The following is a 21,171-nucleotide window of genomic DNA, read 5'->3' on the forward strand; positions in this document are numbered from 1 at the left end:
AAACTAAAGCAGTCTCAAGAGTCTTCTCCCTTATGAATTCACTCTGCTAATGACATCATTGTTCTCCCAGTTACCTATGTGTAGAATCTCAGCCCGAGTTATTCCTTTACCTTTCCCCTTATGTCTGATCAGTTGTCAGGTCCTGTCAATTTTACCTCATCAGTCTTTGAGATTTGTCCCTCTTTTTTGTCCCAGTAGTGAAGTGGTTAGAGTTATGACCTTGAAATCAGAAAGGCATGAGTTTGAATCCTGTCTCAACCCCTTACTGCTGTGTGATCTAAGGCCAGTTAGTCTCTGGTCCTCAGTTTTCTCATCTGTAAAGTAAGGGGCTCGAATTTGGTGAGTTGTAAGATCCATTGAGTTTTGAATTGTTTTTCCTGTACTCCCTGTGATACCTGACTAAGATTAGTTCATATCCTTTTAACTTCTTGTTTGGATGCTTGTAAGTAGCCTCCTAGTGAATTTTTTCATCTCAATCTTTTTGTCTTGCATATTGCTTCTAGAGTAATCTTGCAAATGCAAAAGTCAGTCATGAATGACTTTTCATTGCCAGGCCAAGAAGTTTTAATCACTAACACCACAACAAAGCATACAAGTGTGAGTCTGAATCCTAGTTACTAACTTCAGGATCCCAGGGACATAATCCCATAATCTTATCTGTTCATAGATTTAAAACTAGAAAGGACTTCAAAAGCCATCAAGTCCTACCCCTCTATTTTACAAATGTGGAAATGGAGACCTAGTAATGTTAAGTGACTTGCCCGAGGTCATGCAGGTACTGTCCAAGACAGAATGGAACTGACTCGTGTCAGAGCTTTTTCCACTCTGCCATGCTGTCTTTGAAGGCCTTCTCTAATTGGGCTTTCCCCGATACCTTTCCAATTGTAATTCATGAACTTCCCTTCAAATAGTCTGTGCCCAAGACAAACTTATCTACTGTCTTTTGTCAAACATACCCCAGTCTTTTACTGCATATATTTTTTCATGTTATTTATTTTTAACTGTAATGGTTGGGAAATAGACTTTCCCCAGATATTGCCACCATTGGAAATACTACTCATTCTTCAAGGTCTTGTTCAAATATCACTTTCTTACAGTCTTTCTTCTTTTCAGGGAGTTCCTTCCTACTTCTGAACTCTCAAGTGTTGTAATACTTCTCTTGTGTACTTTAATATTTTGTTTTTTATTATATTATGCAGACATTTAATGATAGCTTATTATTTATGATTTACAAAGCATTTTTCTCACAATAGCCATATGAAGCAGATAACGTAACACTAGTATATGTTATTTTCTCTACATTGCAAGTGAGGGAACTAAAACTGGGGGGTGGAGGGGTTGAAGCTTGCCCTGGGATCCTGCAGTTAGTAACTAGGATTCACAGACCCAGGTCTCTGATTCCTGTTTTAACTCGTTTTCCATTCCATTGTATACATATCCATCTAACACCTAATCTACCCCATTGATATGCTTTGTCGTGGCATTAGTAGTTGAAATGAGGTAAATAATTTGTAAAGTGTTTGTTGTTTAGTGTTGTGCAGTGCTTTGTGATCTTGGGCAAGCCACTTCACTGCCCAGTGCTCTAGGAAATTTTCCAAGACTTTAAATAGCAAAGAAAGTGAGGACCTGCATTGTTAGCAGAAGTGCTTCACTAGGACCTCCTTATACCAATGAAAATCACAGGTCTAGTCATTATTCCTATTTTGGGTAATTAAAAATATCTCATTTTTAGGGGCGGCCAGGTGGCTCAGCAAGTAAGAACACCGGCTCCAGTGTCGGGATGACCTGGGTCAAATCCGGGCTCAGATACTTAGCACCACACCCAGAAATAATAACTGGCCATGTAACCTTGAGCAAGTTACTTAACCCCTATTGCTTTAAAAAAAAAATCTCATTTTTAATACCTAGAATGATGGTATGTTTCATATATTTAATAGTTCTACATTCACAAAATTCTTAATCTTGATACCTCATCATGGGATAAAGATGACCCAAAGTTCTCTGAGGCTATCTAGTGGAGTATACACTCTGGTAGATCTTAACAAGGTGGAAAAACTTTGAATATGCTGTAGTATTTCTGTCACCTTGTGATTAGCCTAATAAATTGAGAGAGGGTCATCACTGTAACATTGACTATCGGGTCATGGCCAGGTTATTTTGGTTTTAATTCATGAAAACTATCTACCAAAGCATATAGAAGTTGTAATCAACAAGTTATTTATTAAAAACCTACTGTGTTCCAGGTACTGTTTTAGTTGCTGGAGATAGAAAGAGGAAAAAAAATGAAATAATCTCTACTCTGAAGGAGCTTATGTTCTATCAGAGGAGACAATATCAACACTGGATGTTATAGATGGAAGGGGGGGGAGGGCTGTTATTTAGGAAAGCCTTCACATAGAAAGTAATGCGTAAGCTATATTTTGAGGAAGAAAGGGGATTCTTTGAAGTGGAGGTGAGGAGGGAGTACATGGCTCAGATGGGGATTAATAAGTGCAAAGGTATGGAAACAAAAGATGGAGAACTGCTATGTACAGAACACTTTGAACCATAGAATATATTTACGATAATAATGTATGATTAGACTGGAAAGGTAGATTTATTATATTTTTTCCCATAGATGGGAACTAACTATAGTTTGTTGGGTAGTGAGGTTGGGTTAGAATGAGGAGAGTTGTGGCAGGAGTGCATTGCATTGCATTATTCTTGGCAGGATGTGAAGTCTTGAACTAAGGTGGTATCCATGTGATTAGAGAGTGGGGTGTTAAATGGAAGTAAATTCAACAAGGTTTGGCAACTGATTGGATATGTGGGATATATACCCTATTTTGGATAATTAAAAATGTCATTTTTAATACCTAGAATGTTGGTATGTTTCATATATTTAATAGTTCTAAGATAATGCCAAGTTAACAAACCTGGGACACTGGAGAAGTAGGGATGCCTTCAGTGGAATTGGGAAAATCTGGGAGAAGGGGGTGGTTTTGGTTGAAAAATTAATGAAGTTTGTTCTAGAGATGTAGTATTTGAGAAATTTCCAGGATATCTCATTGAAAATGTGCAATTAGCATGTGCATGTGGGTATATATCATTCTCAAAAGAATCTGGTAGAGATTAAAAAACAGAAGGCCAGAAGTCATTAATTTTGACTCATTCACGTTCCTGGAGGAGCAGTGGGGGGAATAAGACTGTCTCAGATTTTTCTCCATGTTTTTGTTGCACTTTTACCTCTTCATTGTGACTCAAGAATTGCTTCCTAAGTTGTGTTGCTCACTCTGAGTGAAGATGTCATTTGCTCTTTCCCTCTTTGTTTTCTTCATTGGCATTTCCATACACAGTACATCTGTGTCTACGATATTAAGTGGCAGGTGTGGTGGCTGTGATGACTTTGATGACAAAAATCTTGAGAGTGCCTTTCTAGTTTATGCCCAGTCACAGTCCTTTGCTGGGACTCTCATCAACATCTCTGAGAACTTGTTTTTCCTTTCCTTGATGTTCTGCTACCCTTTGTAGGACTTTACACATTAGACTGCAGTCTAAGTTGGTGTTGTCTCAGGCTGCCATGGCCCTATTTTTGGCAAAGAGATGCAATGTTTGGTTGGGGCAAAGACTCTTTTGCCATTTTCATTATTAGGACTGAGTTACATTAACTAATTTTTTTGAAGATAGTAATAATCTGTGTTAATGTGTGTCTTTTTATTTATTGCCTATCTTTCAGTGTCAGCTTATTAGGTCAAGTTAGAGTTGCTCCAATGATGCAACATATCTTATTATTTTTAGTCTCTAGTTTGATATTGATTTCGATGTTTTTTTTCTAACAAGTCAGTGGTCTGATTGCAGAAACGATTTACTTGGGAACGGCTCTTAGCATGTCATTTGGTACTTGCTGAGCCTATTGCCTTTTGACTCTTCTAACAGAAGTTATTCATAATACATAGACATGAAGCTTTTGCATAGTTTACAAGTCTTTGGTTTCTCCTGTTAATTCTTGAGTCAGATTTTCCAACATACTTTTGTTGAACCTCCACCATACCCATCTTAAATTGAAGTTTCTCCGTATTTAAGGATGTGTTAATTTAATTCGGAAGGTTTAATTATATTCTTCATAAAATTTTTCTTTCCTCTGTATCTGCTGAAGAAGTATTGGCACATAAACTATAATTATTTTGTAAAATTTTTGTTTTAATGCAGAGATTCTCAATTTTTTATTCAAATAGCTTAAAGCTGTGCTCGGACTTTTGGGACACTCTATACTTTTGAATACTGCAATACAAAGTGAGCCAAGTTGCTAGGAAATATTTCTTACTGCTTTTGGACTTATGATAAAAATTAGCTTCTTTATTTGCTTCTACAAGAACTCATGAGCGATCCTTTCTTTTAGCTACAAATTCCTTCAGTCTTATTTCATTTTTAGACAGCTAAGTGATAGAATAGAACACTAGACCTTGAGTCAGAAAAACCTGAGTTCAAATCGGGCCTCAGACACTTAGTAGATGTGTGACCCTGGGCAAATCATTTAACCACTGACTACCTAAATTTCCTCATCTGTAAAATGGGCATAACAATAGTATCTATCTCTCAGGGTTGTTTTAAGAATAAAATGAAATATTTGCAAAGCATTTTATAAAGCCTTAAAGCTCTGTATAAATGCTAGCTACTAATAAATAATATCAGCATTGATAATTCACTTCCTTCAATCTTATGCCCTCTAGTTGACCAGTAGTTAAGGGCCTTACATTTTGAGTATCAACATCTAATTAACATTTATAGTTGGTTTAAAAACCATGTGATTCTCAGTGCCATTTGCCCCTTAGCTTCTTTGCCCACCAGTTGCCTGTCATCACTATAAAAACAAACCCCATGTTTTTCTGTCTTATATATTTTATAATAATAAAAATCTTTTAAATTTTAGAAGAATTTTTTTGAGAGATAAGAGGAAAGATGAGATTTGGGCTTAATGAGAATTGACATATTGGTGATGTGGTTTTTGCCTTGGCTGACCCAGAGAGGCAGTATGTCATAACGGTAGAGAGCTGGCCAGAGAGTTGGGTTAAAGTCCTACCTGTGACACTGACTCCCCTCACCCTTGTGACCTGGGCAAGTTCCTTAATCTCTCCATGCTCTCTGCACTACTCTCTAAGACTCTGAAGTTACAGAGAAGGTGTAAGTTTACAGTGGTAGAGAGAATTTACTCATTAGTGAGTTTCTTATGTCAATGGTATGGGTCCTCTATCAATTCCATGTCCCTATGACCCAGTTTAACCAAGGTAACCAAAGATAAGGCTATTCCTCCAGCATATATATAAAGTCTGCTTATATGTATGACACCATGCTGGATGATGTGGAAAAACCCAAGATACCATATCTGTCTTTGAAGAGCTTATTTTCTAGTTGGGGAAACAATCCACAAAACATGTGAAAAGTTTGATCATGATACAAGAGATAAATGATAGTTTAGTACAGCAATATGATAACTGTTGCAAAGTGGTAAATAATTTCTACATGAATGGTACAAGTGATAATTTCCATGACAGAAAGGATCTCTTCAGCCTAAGGCAAGTTTGAGAGTCTGGAAAAGGAGAGATTTTAATTGGATCTGAAGGATTAGCAGCATTTTTATAGGTGGTCTGGATAGAGAAGGATCATAGAGAAAGATATATAGGAAAAAGAAGAGAAATAAGGATGAGTTCTAGAAAAAGGGAAACAGAAATGTTGGAAATTAGTAGACAAGGGAACAGTGCTACTACTTGGGCAGCATCCTTTCCCCTTTAGTTGTATTATTTCTAGACTTTCATTGCAGGAAAATATTGGAAAATAATATTTTTATCTTCTTTTGTTTTCTCCAAGAATCATTTTTCTAGCGTGCTTTGTGTAATGAGAGTATCTCCAGCAACATTCCCAAGACTCAGAGATGACTTTATATTTAATCTACTAAGCAAATACACCACAAGCATTAGATATACCCTGGAAACATACTTACATCAGAAACGTCATCTGGAGAAATCACATGGAGATGATGATGACACTAATCAGTCAGTGTCTTCTATTGAGGATGATTTTGTCACTGCATTTGAACAGTTAGATGAAGAGGAGCCTTCCAAGATGCACAGTGATGGTAAGTTTTCTGCTGTGTTTTCTTGAAATTGATGGTAGTATTCCAGGGATAATTGACATTTTTTAAAAAGATTTTTTCCTTTGATTATCCTACTGATATTTCCTGACTCTGGAGAAAGGTACTTCCCTAAATTTGCAACTCCTTAGTGAAAGCCTATGTTAATTTTTTCTATTTTCACCCTTTCTTATGTAGTGATACTAACAAGTTTCAAAGTTTTAATTCTGTTGCAAAATCTGCTGTAGTTAATCAGTATACTGGAAAATGTTTAGTAATCAGTTCTCCAGGGGAAAATGTATACATCAAACATTTAAACTTAATCTGCATTATTAACATTTTCTTTATCACTTTTCTTGTCCAGATAGTCAGCAAAACAAGAAATCAAACTCTAATTTCTAACATTTGCTGATTTTTGAGGTATAAATAACCACAACTGGTATGAGCTATCTCTGGCACACCCCTGATTATGCTCATTAAGTGGGAGAATTAGAATACTAGTATTATTTACCTGGAGACCAGTAGACTTCAGATTTAGAGAGGAATTGTAGAATATCATGAACAATTATATTATATGACTTAAGATAAAAGCTTTGGTCAACTAGTATAAGTTCAAAAGGTGCTTCTTCAGCTATTCATACATTTTATTAAAGTCAGCTAATATAAAATAAGTTAATTTTTTTTGTTGAAGAATAATTTTATTTTTGCTTCAGGAATGAGCTTTGCTACATTGCGGAGCCAATGTGATGCTGCTTCACAGACTATCCCTGCCCATTGCTTAGAAGCCAGTGATTCAGAGGTCCTGGTTAGTTCTGTGTGGCAGAAGTCAGTGGCCAAGTCTTCACCTTCCCTAATAAATGTTTTGGGATTCAAAGAGCGACCTTCTAATGTGAAAAATTCAGTCACGACATCTATTTCTGAACCTTGGACTCAAAGAAGTTTCTATAAGTCATGTCATCCTTCAGATACAAGTGTTACTTTACAAAAAACACTATTTTCATCTTCTCCTGCTGATTCATCTGAATCAGAATGTTCAAGCCCAAGCCCTGTTATTTTCTTAGACGAAGAAGGGTATCAGAAAAGCTTAAAAGCAAAACTTGAGTTGCCCAAGATTCCTGTAGGGAAAGATGGTATAGAAGACTCAGATTCTGAAATAGGTGAATTTTTTGACAGTTTTGATCAGTTTGATGAGCTAGAACAAGCTTCGGATGCTTCTTGTCCACTTAAATGGGAGCCTGTTGTAGGAAACCCACCAAAAAAAAGAGTTCACAAACATGGGAAATCCTGTTCCATTACCACTACCATGAATCCTCAGAAATTCAAGTTTGATCGTCCCACTCTCCCAGCTAATGTAAGAAAACCAACTCCTCGTAAACCAGAATCACCTTACAGTAATTTGTATGATGTCCCAGACTCTCCTCGCCCAGTGAAAACATCAGGAGAAGACAGTGGTTTGTTTAGTCCCATCCGATCTTCAGCTTTCAGCCCTCTGGGGAGCTGCACTACTACTGAATGCTACTGCCACATTGATGTCAGTGGAGAGAGGTTTAGTGAAAATCATGATAACATTTATCATGCTTACTCTGATTATGCAAACAATGTTTCATGTGAAATACTTGGCTCTGTTTTTCATTCTCAGTTAGTCCCCAGATGCACTGAAAATATATCTTGCATTGATAGTATTGTATCCACAGAGGGGAAAATTCTAACTATAGACCTTAAACACAGGGAACTTGATTGGAAAGTAAGATCAAAACACAAATCTTTAATGATTAAGGAGAATATTCAGAAATATGCTGCTGACCTTGTGGACAAAAGTTTTGGTCATGCTTTTAAAGACTTGCAGAAGGGAGTCTCTTCATGTACCAGTGCACTCTGTAGCTTAGCAGTGAAACTAACATCCTCAGTCTTTGATATGGCGTTTAATGAAATTGGAAGACGGAGAGCATTTTTGCTGAAGGAGCGTGCCATCAGTGGTTTGGCCAACTTTCTGGTTGGGGATGCTCTAACTAGTGCTTTACGAGATTTACACTATGTCAAGAAGCAAATATTTACTAACACTGCTGCCAGGTTTGCTGCAGACCTTGCTGAAGAACTTATTTTTGAAGGCCTTATGGAAGTGTGCCAGTTTTCCCATCCATCCACACCCACAGGGTCACACAGCAGCCCTTTTGATTATGAAGACAAAGTAGTTAGATCATATGCAAAGGATTTGTCTGAATCTGTCATACAGGAAGCATTCATTGAGCTATCACAAGTTGATGTGACTTTTACCACAAAGGCAGCAATTAGTGTCTCTATGGATAACATCAAGTATGTCAGCGCAGAAAGTGTGTTGCAGTCAACACAAACCTCAACTTCTTTTCCTACTTGTCATGATCAAGTGCTGACAGCATTGAATCCAGTACTGGACTATGGAAAAGACTACACAGTTCAGCAGGCTTTGTTTTGTACTTCTGGCATTGTAACTTCCATACCAGTGCCCTTGGCAGGAAGTGCTCTTGGCAGATATCATACTTCATCTAATATATGTCAAGAAAGTTCTCATCTTCCATCAGATAGTAGTCATAAAATGTACAATGATTCTACCCAAACATACTTTATGACAAAAAATAAGGAAGAGGAAGTAGCTTGTCTTAGAAATATTTGTCTACCTTCAAACCACAATCTGAGTAATGAAAATAACTATGAATTTTCATATAACCAAAATGATCTTAAATTAACAAATAGCATTGGAATCAATAGCTCTTCAGAATTAGCCTGTGATCTGTCAGCTATCAATAGTTTCTCTGGAACAATGGTAGATATGATAGTAACTGAAACTTATGAAGCAATTGCCTCCTCCAAAGTTACCAAAGCAGTTGGAGACTCTTCAGATTATTCAATTAAAGACAAAGCAGAAGGCAAAAACCATATACCACATGGTGGAGCATCTCTACAGCATGGTGAAAATAGCTCCAAAAGCTATTTTGCTGATCATTTATCTAAATATATTATAAAGCACTCCATAGATGAAAGCAAATTTGTAGCATCAAATAATAAGAATGTGGCACACAGTGCAGGTATGCCAACATGCACAGGCAGTATTAGAAAAGATGTGCCTAGTTTGATAAAGAAACATGAAACAACAGAGAAACAGCAATTTTTGCCTGCTCTTAAAGAGGAGCCACAGGTGACCCCGAATAAGCCAATCAACTTTCAAGATGGTCTAGATCAGACTACTCAGGATATGTCTTCATTAGTAAAGGATTATGTTCCAGAATATAAAAGATCAGTGGCTTCCAAGTTTTCTTCAGGTACACTACCACCGTGTCCGGATGTAACATTGCAAGGACAGAATACCGAGGAACTCACTGAGGCCATGGACTCTTCAATAAAGCCTTTTGACAAATCATTAAAAAAACATGACCTGAATAAAACTGTGCTTGGTCCTCTGCCTTTTGGGCAAGAAATCTGGTTTTCTCCTCATACTTTCTCACCTACAGTGCTTCCTGGTGAAGACATTTCACAGGTGGAAGATAAACAGAAAATCAGAGATGGGAATATAATACCTGATACCCCTCCACCAACTCCTCTAGTACCACCTCAGACTAGTTCAGAGCAGAACCTAAGGAAATTAACCAAAAAGCTCAAAGGAGAATTAGCAAAAGAATTTGCACCTGCTACACCCCCTTCTACACCTCGAAATCCATCTCTTAGTGGCTTATCTGAAAATGAGCAAAATACCATAGAAAAAGAAGAGTTTATGTTGAAACTCATGAGGTCTCTTTCAGAAGAAGTTGAAAGCAGTGAAGATGAGGAATATCCAGAAATGCATGTGAAATCAGAGTGTTCAGAGAAAACAGCTCAATATGCAAATAATTTAGCTACACATATACTTTCTTTGGCTACTGACATGGCTGCTTCCTATTTACACGGTAAAAGCTTCCAAGGACCTAGTACAAAATCTCATTTAAATGTTCAGAGTCAAACATCTGGATATACTACACTTGTAAATAAAGATGAGACTTTACAATGCTTACAGGATTATGCAGGTGATGTGGCTGGGGACGTCATCAGAGAGGCTAAGAAAATGGTAAAATCAAGGCATTGTAAACTACTGAGGCTAAAGAAGAATAATTGTTATGTGGATAGTGTTTGTCTCAAAAGAGATGAGAGAGACTGTTGCTCAAAAGAGCAGTGGAATATTCAGTCTGAACAGTGGCCAAGAGAGGTTGACCCACTTAGCCATTCATTATGTCAGAATTCCTACATGTCAGGTCTGACATCCAAGTATCCCAGCTGTGAAAGTGTGACAGATGAGTATGCTGGTCACATTATCCAAGTTCTGAAAAGGGAAGGTGCTAATAGTGAGTTAATAATGGATCAATATGCTAGTCGACTTGCTTATAGATCTATTAAATCAGGACTACAACAAGCAGCTAGAAAAATGCAGCTCAAATATAATAGAAAACTATTCCCTGTACGAAGTTCACAGATGAACAGTAAGAATGAACTGTTAAAATTCTTGAATAGAGATAAGCATCAAATAGATAAAAAAGGACAAGGCAAAATAAATATAGGTCATCTTTGTGAAAACCAAGTTGATGAAAGGGCTAAACTTACACAGAGAATTGAATGTCCAGAGTTATTAAGATTTTCAGACTCCCTTGCTTACAGCATAACACGGGACGTCACAAGAAAGCTAAAAATGTCCACAGTTGGCTTGCCAAAATCTTTAACAGATTCTTGCCTTTATAAAAAATCTACATGTGACGAAGATATGGAGGCTTATATTGAATCAGCGTTTTCTAAATCTCTTCAACTTTCTTCTCCAAAACAAAAACTTTACCACAGCACAAGTAGCTTAAATGAATATGGGCATGGAGACAGCATTATTCAAGCTATAGAGCAATATGCCAAAAAAATAGTAGATGACACTTTAGAAATAAGTTTGGAATCTGCAGTTCTACAAGTTTCTAAGAACAGAAAATCAGCTGATAAATTTACTTATGCTGAAAAGTTGTCACCATTTTCTGGTACAGCATGCAGGTATTGTAACCTGAAAGAACACCAGGATTGTATGGGAAAATCATCACAATACTTTTTTGGACAGGAGTCCTCTGCTAAAAACAAACCAATATCTAATTCAAAACTTGTAACTGGCTGTCAGAAGTCTAGACTTCTTCACTTTGATGTTCCCAGAATCCATATTGATCTTGAACAGAAGGTGGTGTTGGCTGAAAAGATAGTTGCTGCAGCTATTGAAAAAGCAGAAAGAGAACTAAGTAATATCAGTATGGCAGCTGATAGTGGAATCGGGAAGGATGGTGTGAGCTTTGCTGACAACCTTACCGCAGAAATAATGACTTCAGCTATGACGAACATTGGTCACAATGTTAACATCAGGTAAATTTTGTAAATGTTATACATACACACATAGACACATATGTGTGTGTGTATATATATATATATATACACACACACATACATGCACACATTTTTTTATGGAATGAGAAGTTATATTCTCCCTGTTTTAAGTATTGGTTACTCCTTTTTTTTTCACTTCATTAAACATTAAGTGCCTACTATGTACAGAGCACACTACTAGATACTAGTGAGTCTCAGCACTGTTTACTTTGCCTTCTAAGGGTTCTGCCCTCTCCTAAGAGGGGTGCATTGGGAAGAATGGAATATGATCTCTGGACTCCTAAAAACCAAACCAGAGGTGCTTTCAAGTTTTCTTCATTTTCAGAAATAGCACCTATAGTCTCAGTTTAGGTACTTCTCCCTCCCCCACATCCCCCATAGTGGAACTGTAACCTTTTGGGTGGGTATTGATTCCCAGTTGCCTGTTTTCATTCTCCTCTTCCTGCAAAATTCACTCATTTGTGAAGATATTCATGTATACTCTGTGCTGAAAACTGAACTTAGTGTTATGAATAATAATAATAGTAATAAAGGAAAGATAGTCCTTATAAAAGTCAGCTCTGGTAGAGTTGAAGAAGCCTTAGGCAGAAGACCTTGATTAAAATATTGGCTTTACTGCTTACTAAGCATGTAACCTTTAGCACGTCATTCATTTTCTCTGTTCTCATTTCCTCGAGGATCTGCAAAATCTGCACTATTTAACTCATTGGATGTTTGTGAGATTCACATGTGACAACACATGCAAGAGGTTTTTAAACCACAGAACACTAAATACCTGAGAGATAGCATCACTTTTCTTCTTAAAATGAGGGGATTGGATTAGATGACTACTGAGGCTCCTTTAAATGCTAGCATTCTGTGATATAGTCAGATTTTTGCTTCACAAAAAGGAAACAAAGTTCCTAACAATTAGAGGTGTCTAAAAATGGAGTGGACTGCTTTGGGAAGATGAGTTCTTGATCAGTGTTGTTAGTTCTTGAAGCAGATCCTGGATCTGTCTTTTTTTGGAATGTTGTAGAATGGGATGCCCATTCTGGTTTACATTGGCTTGGTCTAGACAATTTCTCAGGTGTTTTCCAACTCCAAAGTTCCATAGGTTTGTTAGATAAAAAGATTGGGTTAAGATGCTATCTCTGACATATTGGAACTTTGCAAAAGTTCATCATTCTTCCTCCCCCTCCCACCACACATACACACCCCACTACTTGACTTACTTGGTTTCAGTTCAATTCTATTTTAAAGTAACTACTCAGTACAAGGCAATGTGTTCAGTTCTGGGGATACAAAAGTGAAAAATGACACTGATCCTGCCTTTGAGGAATTTACACTTTACTTAGAGGGTTAACTGACATGTATACAATACATATGAGACATATATACAATAAAAGAATTTGATGAAATCAAAGGAGAGATCAGGATAAGTTATCTAAGAGATTTAAGGAAGAATTATGTGTGCTGAGGCAGTTTTAAGTAATATATATTATTTTACTGATTGAAACAATATCAACATTTCCAAGGCCAAATATTCTAAGAAATGTCTGAGATTTTTATTGAAATCATCATAACTTTAAAACCAATATAGAAAGTATTGAGCATGTGTATTTCAGAAAGACCTATTTTATGAACATCTAGCAGTGAGAGAATCATTCATTACTTACTCACTGAGTAAAAATGACCTTATTTAATAATGTTAAAGAAGTAGTTCTTTTCACGTGGGGCTAGATTTTTCTTTTTTCTTTTTTTCTTTTTTTTTATTTTAAGCAATCGGGGTTAAGTAACTTACTCAAGGTTACACGGCCAGTTATTTCTGGGTGTGGTGCTGAGTGTCTGAGCCCAGGATTCGATCTCCAGGTCGTCCCAACACTGGAGCCGGTGCTCTTACTCGCTGAGCCACCTGGCCGCCCCTAAGCAATTGGGGTTAAGTAACTTTCTCAAGGTTACACGGCCAGGTGTTTCTGGGTGGGTGCTAAGTGTCCGAGCCCGGGATTCGATCTCCAGGTCTTCTCAACACTGGAGCTGGTGCTCTTACTTGCTGTGCTACCTGGCCGCCCCTAGATTTTTCTTAAACACAAAAGTATTCAGCTTCAGTGTCCATAGTTGGAAGGGAGGACCTTAATGATCATCTAGTACAGATTTATGGCTGAACCAGGTTAAAAAGTAATTGGGAAATATTTAGCAAGAGAAATAAAAATACAATAGAACATAGATGATGTTAATATGTGGTTTTCTAAGTCAATATGTGACCCACTGGGATCTTTAAGGTTCAGTGGCTCCCATTTTTTTTTGAGTGTGACACCAATGGTAGTGTCCAACCCTTATTCATCAACTAGTTGTCATGTAGTTTATTATATGAAATGCCTAGAATAATATCAAAAGAATAAATATAGCTACAGTGTCATCATATTAATAAACTTTTCTGTATTCATATTGTTATAAGATGAAGACTAAGATCTTTTGCTTGCAGCTTGGACATCTGATAACACTAGAGGCCACAACTTCTGAGTAATCTCTCACTCTTTCCCCTTCCCTCACTCTCTATTTCCCCTGTTTGCTGTCTGGCTCCTCTTGTTGCTTCTGCTTTATCTCTGACCCTTCATCTGCCATCAGTCTAGATCAGGCCCTCATTATCGACTCGACTGTTTTAATAGCTTCATTATCCAGTTCCGTTGCCACTAGTCTTTTCTCTTCTATAGCATTCAAATAATCATCCCTACTCAAAAAACTTTAGAATCACCCTATAGCTTATAAAATAAAATAGAAAATTTTCATCCTGACATTTAAAGTGTGCTACAATCTGTATCTCCCTACAGATTTAATATTATTTCACCCTTTTACCTAATATGCATTCTAGCCATATTAGACTGTTAAGTGTTTGCTTATTTCGACATGCCATCTCTCAACCTTATGAGAGATGGCATGTCAAGATAAGGTATTCCTCATGCTTAGAAACAATTCCCTTTTTGTCTTTGCCTGTTAAAATCCATTTCTTTTTCTGTGATCTACTTTGCTGCTGTTTTCTCCACAAATTCTTCCTTAATCCACTCAGCTGAAAATTGTCTTCCATTACATGCTTTCTTAGAGTACTCTCTGGATCTTTTATGTGTCCCCATGACATTCTCCATTCTAGGTATTTGTCATTTTTATACATGTCATACCTACTAATATATTGTAAGGTTCTTGAGGATAGGAACTGTGTCATTTCTAACTTTTCCCCACAGGCAACATATAGTAGGCACTGAATATGAGTTTCTTGAATTACTTTTAATTCCTTTCTAATTCCATAAAAGTCAGAGGTACAGAAATATTTGACAAATGTAAGCTTTTATTGAACTTCCCCAGTTATAGTCCCAGGCCTAGGCCCTATTTGGTCCTTGTTTGGGCTCTGATTGCCTCAGAGTGAATGTAAATAGCAGTTGTTTCTGTTTTGGCCAGAAACCCTGAGGGTCTTCCCCTTTCAGACTGATTTTTTCTTTTTTTTTTTTTTAAACTAGCAAAAAGAAGCCATTCTCTGCCACATTTACTACCTGATCTTAATCAGTGAATGGGTGTTGCCTCAGTCACACTGAGACCTGGGAAAGACTTCAGCTTTAAAAAAGCCTCTAGTTCATCGAGTAAGAGCACCGGCTCCAATGTTGGGATGACCTGGGGATCGAATCCCGGGCTCAGACACTTAGCACCCACCCAGAAACACCTGGCCGTGTAACCTTGAGCAAGTTACTTAACCCCAATTGCTTAAAAGAAAAAAGCCTCTAGTCATCCCGATCTGTATCTCACCACTGGACTCAAAGGACTCCAGAGGAGAAAGTGAGGCTGGTGACTTTGTTCCGTCCACCCCTACTTAAATCCAATTTACTTGCCTGTCAGGGCATCACCTTCCTGATGTCATGGTCCTCCTTGAGAACAAAGGACAAACAACAACAATACTATATTCAATGTGAATTGTTCCAATTTTTGGACCAGTTATTAATTCTTGGCTTTTCTATGTTGTCAGAATAATTTTTTCAGACTCTGCCTAGCAGTAAAAAAGAGAAAGATAAGGGAAGCTGGTTACAAGTGACTAGTAAGCACAATTTTTGTAAAATAAGTTTTTGACATCTTTTGTTTTTATATTAAATATATTTTTCATTGATTTCTTCCTTCCAAGAGCAATCCTTTAACATAGAATTAAAATAAATTCATCAAAATTAACATATCAAAAAATTCTGGTAGTATATACATGTTCTCTACCAATAGTCCTCTACCTCTACATCTCATGACAACACAGTAATAGGAGATTTTATGAGTTTTCTTTGTTTGGGGGAAAGAAGGTAGTTTCCTGTTCTGATTTTTAAAAATAATAACATATTATTGCCTAGCTTATAACAGCTGGCCTTCTTATTTGGTCTTCCCTTTTTTGTTCTGGCAGATGTCTTGAATTTTAATTTTTTGAGGAAAGCTTAGATTTGTGCAAGTTTTGGGGAACATGTTACAAGTTTATGAATGATCAGTTTAGTGGCAAAAATATGTTAGTGTTGACAAGTGCAAGGTAATCAGTTTAGAAGGAGAAAATCTAAATCATATTTTGAAATATCAGTTATAATTATCAACCACTGCTATTTAAATCATTATGGTTTGCAAAAACTTTACAAATATCTTATTTTTACCCTCACAAGAATCCAGGGAGGTCAGTGCTATTGTTATCACCCCCTTTTTTACAGATGAGAAAACTGAAGCTAAGTGAATTGCCCAGGATCACATAGCCAATAATTTTCTGTGGTCAAATTTGAACTCAGGTTTTCCTGAATCTCGGTCAACACTATCCACTGTACTGCCTAACTCCTCCATTATTGATGAAACCACTAATCCACTGTCCATTTCAGCTAAAATGCCAACAGATTGTGAGGTGTCTATGGGAAATACATGAGAAATAAAACATAAAAGTCAAATTCTGTTCTTACACAGAATAATATGTTTACTGGCAAACAATGAATTTCTTTTTTTTTTCTTGTGCCTCACGAAAGATAGTAAAACCAAAAAAAAACTCTAGAAGGGCAGAGAAAATGATCAAAGGGATAAAAGGACTTTCTAGTAAAAATAGATTAAAAAAATAGATCCTTTCATTTAAGAAAGACAAATGCTAGTGGAGGGAATATGATAAAAGTTTATGAAATCAGAAAGACTGTAATGTGAGGATGGACTTCATCACCAAATCTAGGAATCTTTGAATTGAGAGGTAATTCTTAAATCATGATGTTATTTTAGGTATTTCTACATTATTAGTTGTTCTAATATTCATAGCTTACATTTATATAGGACTTTAATAAATAAAATATATTTAGTACTTCCTCATAACACTCTGAAGGAGTCATACAAATGAAAAGTAGTGAAGATATTTCCATTTTACAGTTGAGGAAACTTTGAACAACAGGTAGTATAAAACAGCAATCATAGATTATTAGACAGGATGAGAAGGATCTTGGTGTAGTCCAATGGACTTAGATAATTCATGAATTATAGAGGAAATTATTAAGGTAAGTTAGAGCTGTTTGGAGGATATCTTTTAAGGTATGAATCCCTTTTGAGCTACTATCAGAAATAAAATACTAGGTTAGATAGCTTAACATTTCTCACTTTCCCAAATCATTTGTGTTTTTGTATTTCTATCCATTTTCCCATCAAATCGGTACAAAAATATAATGTAGAATGAAAGATACATTGATTCAAATTTCTGTTTAGTTCAATAGGAAAAGAAGGCTTTCAGTCAGTTGAGTCTGTTGGTAGCCAGCAGATGAGTCTGAGTATTGGTGATGACAGTAGTTGGTCCAATCTAAGTTTCGAGGATGATCATCAGGATGAGAGCAGCAGTTTTCTTCATCTCAGTGACAGGTAACTGAAATTTTACATATTCATGCAACTGCCTTGTTTTTGTGACCCTGCCTTCTTCCTTACAGGCTCGTTATAGAAAATCTTCACGTCTTAACCTTGTGGATGATAAAAATGTCTACAGATTTTAGATAGGGTATTATTCCATGCAGAAAGTATTTATTGTAAGTAGAGGAAATGTACTATGTGGAGCAAATGTTTCTTTACAAAATGAAGTGTAGCAGTAGTAGCAGCAGCACTAACTAAGCAAATCATGTAACTAAAATTAAAATTCTTATCATTCACATTTGTGTTATGGGATGAAAAGTACCATTTCAGCAATTAATATAGGAAAAAATGTTTAATTGTTCTGTAAATCAAAGAAATTAGGTGTGACATATACAGTGTATAATAGTAAAACTCATCATTGAAGTGTTTGTCATTATTTAACCAGTTTTGTAATTCATAATGAGTTTGCCATGTTTATTAAGGTAATATTATAGTAAAAGGTATTAGATAATGTATAAATAAAAGGATTTTATATTGAAGTAACACTAGAAGATTCAAAATTGTAAATAAATATTAATTCGAAATACTCTAAATTCTACTATGCCAATAGTGGAGTTAAATTTTATATATATTTTTTATAACCTTTAATCTTTTAAAAAGTCTTTTCATAGACTTTAAAAATCTAGCAGAGCATAATGATTAAAAAGTCCTGCCTCGGAGTAAAGAAGATCTGAATTCAAGTCCTTCCTCTGACACATACTAGCTGGATACTTGGGTCAACCCTCAGTGCCCTACTCATCTATCTTAAAACAATAATTTGTAGGTGATTTGCTCGTTTGCGTTTGTGGATTACACTGATGACATTATAGATCCAAACCAAATAATTTGATCTCCTTTGCATGTGTGTATATGTGTGTGTGCTCCCTTTGTTCATAGGATCACAGATTTAGAGCTGGAGGGAAGAAGGTAGGAAAAGAAATTATTGGCAAAACATTTCAGCTGGGAAAAGCTTGCAAATTCACATATAATATGTTCATAACCTTTATATTATGCAAGTTGCAAAACTATAACCATTATAAAATCAAGTACAGTTTTGAACAGTAGAGGGTGCTTGTATCATACCCAACTTCCCCCATAATATTTTAGAAAATTTTATTAAATATTTTAAAGTTTTATTTCTCCTTATTCATAACCTTACCTAAAGTGTATTCCTGATAAAAACTTATGAAAGCTTGATTAAAATATACCTTTTGACTCTAGCTTCTCCTCAACTTAAAAACAGTAAATAGTAGTTTTTCTTGTTTTTATTATTTTCTTATACCTTCCAAGATCATACATTTCTCCTAGGAATTTTTAAAGTTTTTATTTAATTTCTTTATCATTTTCATTTTTTCAGTATTTTTATTCAATTATAATTCTAGAAATGGAAGTAATTTCAGATTTTATGTTTATAGGTTTTCATTTACAACACAAAATTTCTGTCTCAGTGCTGTTTTATTGTTCTGTGGTGTTTGTTCTGAGAAACTGCTGGCTTCAATAAACTCTGGACTAAAACTCTTGCCACTTTAACATTTCTTAGTAGTACACTCTTTGTGCTATTATTTTGTAACTCCACTAAAAATTGTTTTTCATTAGATATTAGGCATACATTTCAAAATCTATTACTCTTTCTTAATATTATTATATTAATATTACTTTTACTTAATATTACTATTATTTTATGGATATAAAACTTGTATAAGAAAATTATAGCCTTCATTACTACTTTATATTCAATTTTTAAATGGATAGGGGCAGGGGAAGGGAAAGGCTGCTGTGGAGGAGGTAGAAAAAGACTAGAGAATGAGGAGTGGATCCAGGAGTGAAGGGAGCATGACCAGGGCATCTCATGAAATGATTGTTGGGGCCAGAGACTCCAGTCAAAAGAGAGGGTCTCAAGGTGGAGCTAACATAGTAAGCACTTAATCAGTGCTTTTGCATTCATGTATTTCCCACTCAAAGAGAGAGCTCAGATATATCCTGGTGAATGAGGTGCATGTTGAAATATTCATGTTTATTTAATCACTTTGTTACTAAAAAATCTGCTTGATGTTGAATTTAGCCAACAAGTACTGATAGTGTATCAGTTTGATCATATGAAAACCACCATTTCTTAAAACCGTATAAGAAAATGAATTCATTCCATATTTTTAAATAGGTAAGAAAATGTGAAAAGAGATTGCAATTTGCAACCTATGACTTTATTTTTTTGTGACATTACTTATCAGTCATATTTAGAAAGCACAGCATCTTACTGTCAGCAAGGCACATGAAAAATTTCACATGTAGATGTTTGAGTAACATGCTCAAAAATGTGTATTAATTTACCGATGAAAAATATGGAAGAATATGTAGCATAATGCAGGGCTTATTATTAGTTCTTGTTCATAATTTTTAACAGTACCGTGAGTAGAGTTCAGCTGTATCCAGTTTTTGAATTTGAATGATACAGATCTAGCATGGAAACAAATAAATTGGAAAGATTAAAAAAAAGATTAGGTTAAAAAAATAACAGTGCCACAAGTACATAATGGGGAAAACCCAGCATGAAAAATGTATGAGAGTTTTAATTAAGTATAAAGTTAGTGTTAGTTCATTGTGTGGCACAATTTCAAGAAACTTTGAAATTTTAGGCTTGACTGAAAAAAGACTAGCATGCAGTATATTCCCATGTACTCTGCAATGAACAACATTTTTATTTACAATTATTATTAGCATAAACTTCCTTATAGTAACAGCTAACAAACTAGTTAATAGAATAGCTTAAAAATTATAAGAAAACTTGCTTGAAAGACTTAGAATGATTACAGATTATAGAATTAATTGTGCAGCTTTATTATTTAACATATGTGATATGTTAAGCTGTTCATGTTTTTAGAAACAAAGCGTATTTGTGAATATTTTTGTAATTACAAGAGATATCTGCAATCTTGTTTAGTTTGAAAAATGTTTTATAACTGCTTATTGCAAGCTAACAGATTTATTATTACTTTACTCAAATTTTAAAATTGCATGTTGAAAGTTTCTGCAAGGAATTGCATCTAATTTTATTTCTAAGTGCAGTTGCCATTTTCTTTGTAGTTGCTTTGCTGTAGTTTTAGAACATAATTATTTTCCTGTTTAGAAATGGCTACTCTATTTTTTTTCCCTTTTAATTAGGTAGCAGGCATGTAGATGTAACGAATTATCTGTTTCATATTAAAGACTAGCCAACCCCAAAACTGCAGTAATTGTTTATTAGATGGGCTCCATTCATTTGTGATTTCATTTTTGTCAGACTTCTACTCTGGAAATGCTGTTGTCTTCATTTACCACTTAATTTATATGTAAAATAGGTATTGAAGGTTGCTTATGTAATTACAGTATTTTTACCTAGATAGCATTAAAAACAAACAATGCAATATATCAGAAGGTAGTCTTATTCTAAACTCTATTTTAGTAGCTTTTTTCCCTTTTCTAAACCAGCCTCACGTTGAAGATGGTTTGATTAAAAATTTGTCTGAAGCTTATTTGTTCGCTGGGGATGGAACCTGTTCCTTAAAATTCCTTCATTAGATGTTGCATAATGTATCATTTGTGTTCACTGGAGAACAGTCAAATAATGGGGAGAAAAACCACCCCAGATCAGTGTCTTTGCACATTACTTTTTGAACACCAGCCATCCCTAATTACTTCTCTGCTTGGTGCTTCAGGCAATTTTGACAGTGGCAGAACATCATTGGGGGGTTGGGGTGGGGAAAGGAGTAAGCCTTTTATATAGAGCCTAT

The 21,171-nt window shown here is 35.7% G+C and overlaps 1 protein-coding gene across 16 annotated transcripts in view; it reads left to right on the forward strand.

The window, feature by feature from the left end:
• Positions 1–21,171, forward strand: part of AKAP11 (A-kinase anchoring protein 11) — a 114,979-nt gene that overhangs the window by 77,928 nt on the left and 15,880 nt on the right. For all 16 annotated transcript variants that reach the window (XM_069068678.1, XM_069068679.1, XM_069068670.1 and 13 more), the window contains 3 exons: positions 5,845–6,112; positions 6,820–11,494; positions 17,231–17,380. In XM_069068678.1, coding sequence (XP_068924779.1) covers positions 5,845–6,112; positions 6,820–11,494; positions 17,231–17,380 — 5,093 coding nt within the window. The remainder of the gene's footprint in view (positions 1–5,844; positions 6,113–6,819; positions 11,495–17,230; positions 17,381–21,171) is intronic.

The sequence above is a fragment of the Petaurus breviceps genome, unplaced genomic scaffold, assembly GCF_028583685.1.
Source record: "Petaurus breviceps papuanus isolate PSGF00001 unplaced genomic scaffold, PetGlider_PUasm1.0 90769, whole genome shotgun sequence".
NCBI lineage: Eukaryota > Metazoa > Chordata > Mammalia > Diprotodontia > Petauridae > Petaurus > Petaurus breviceps.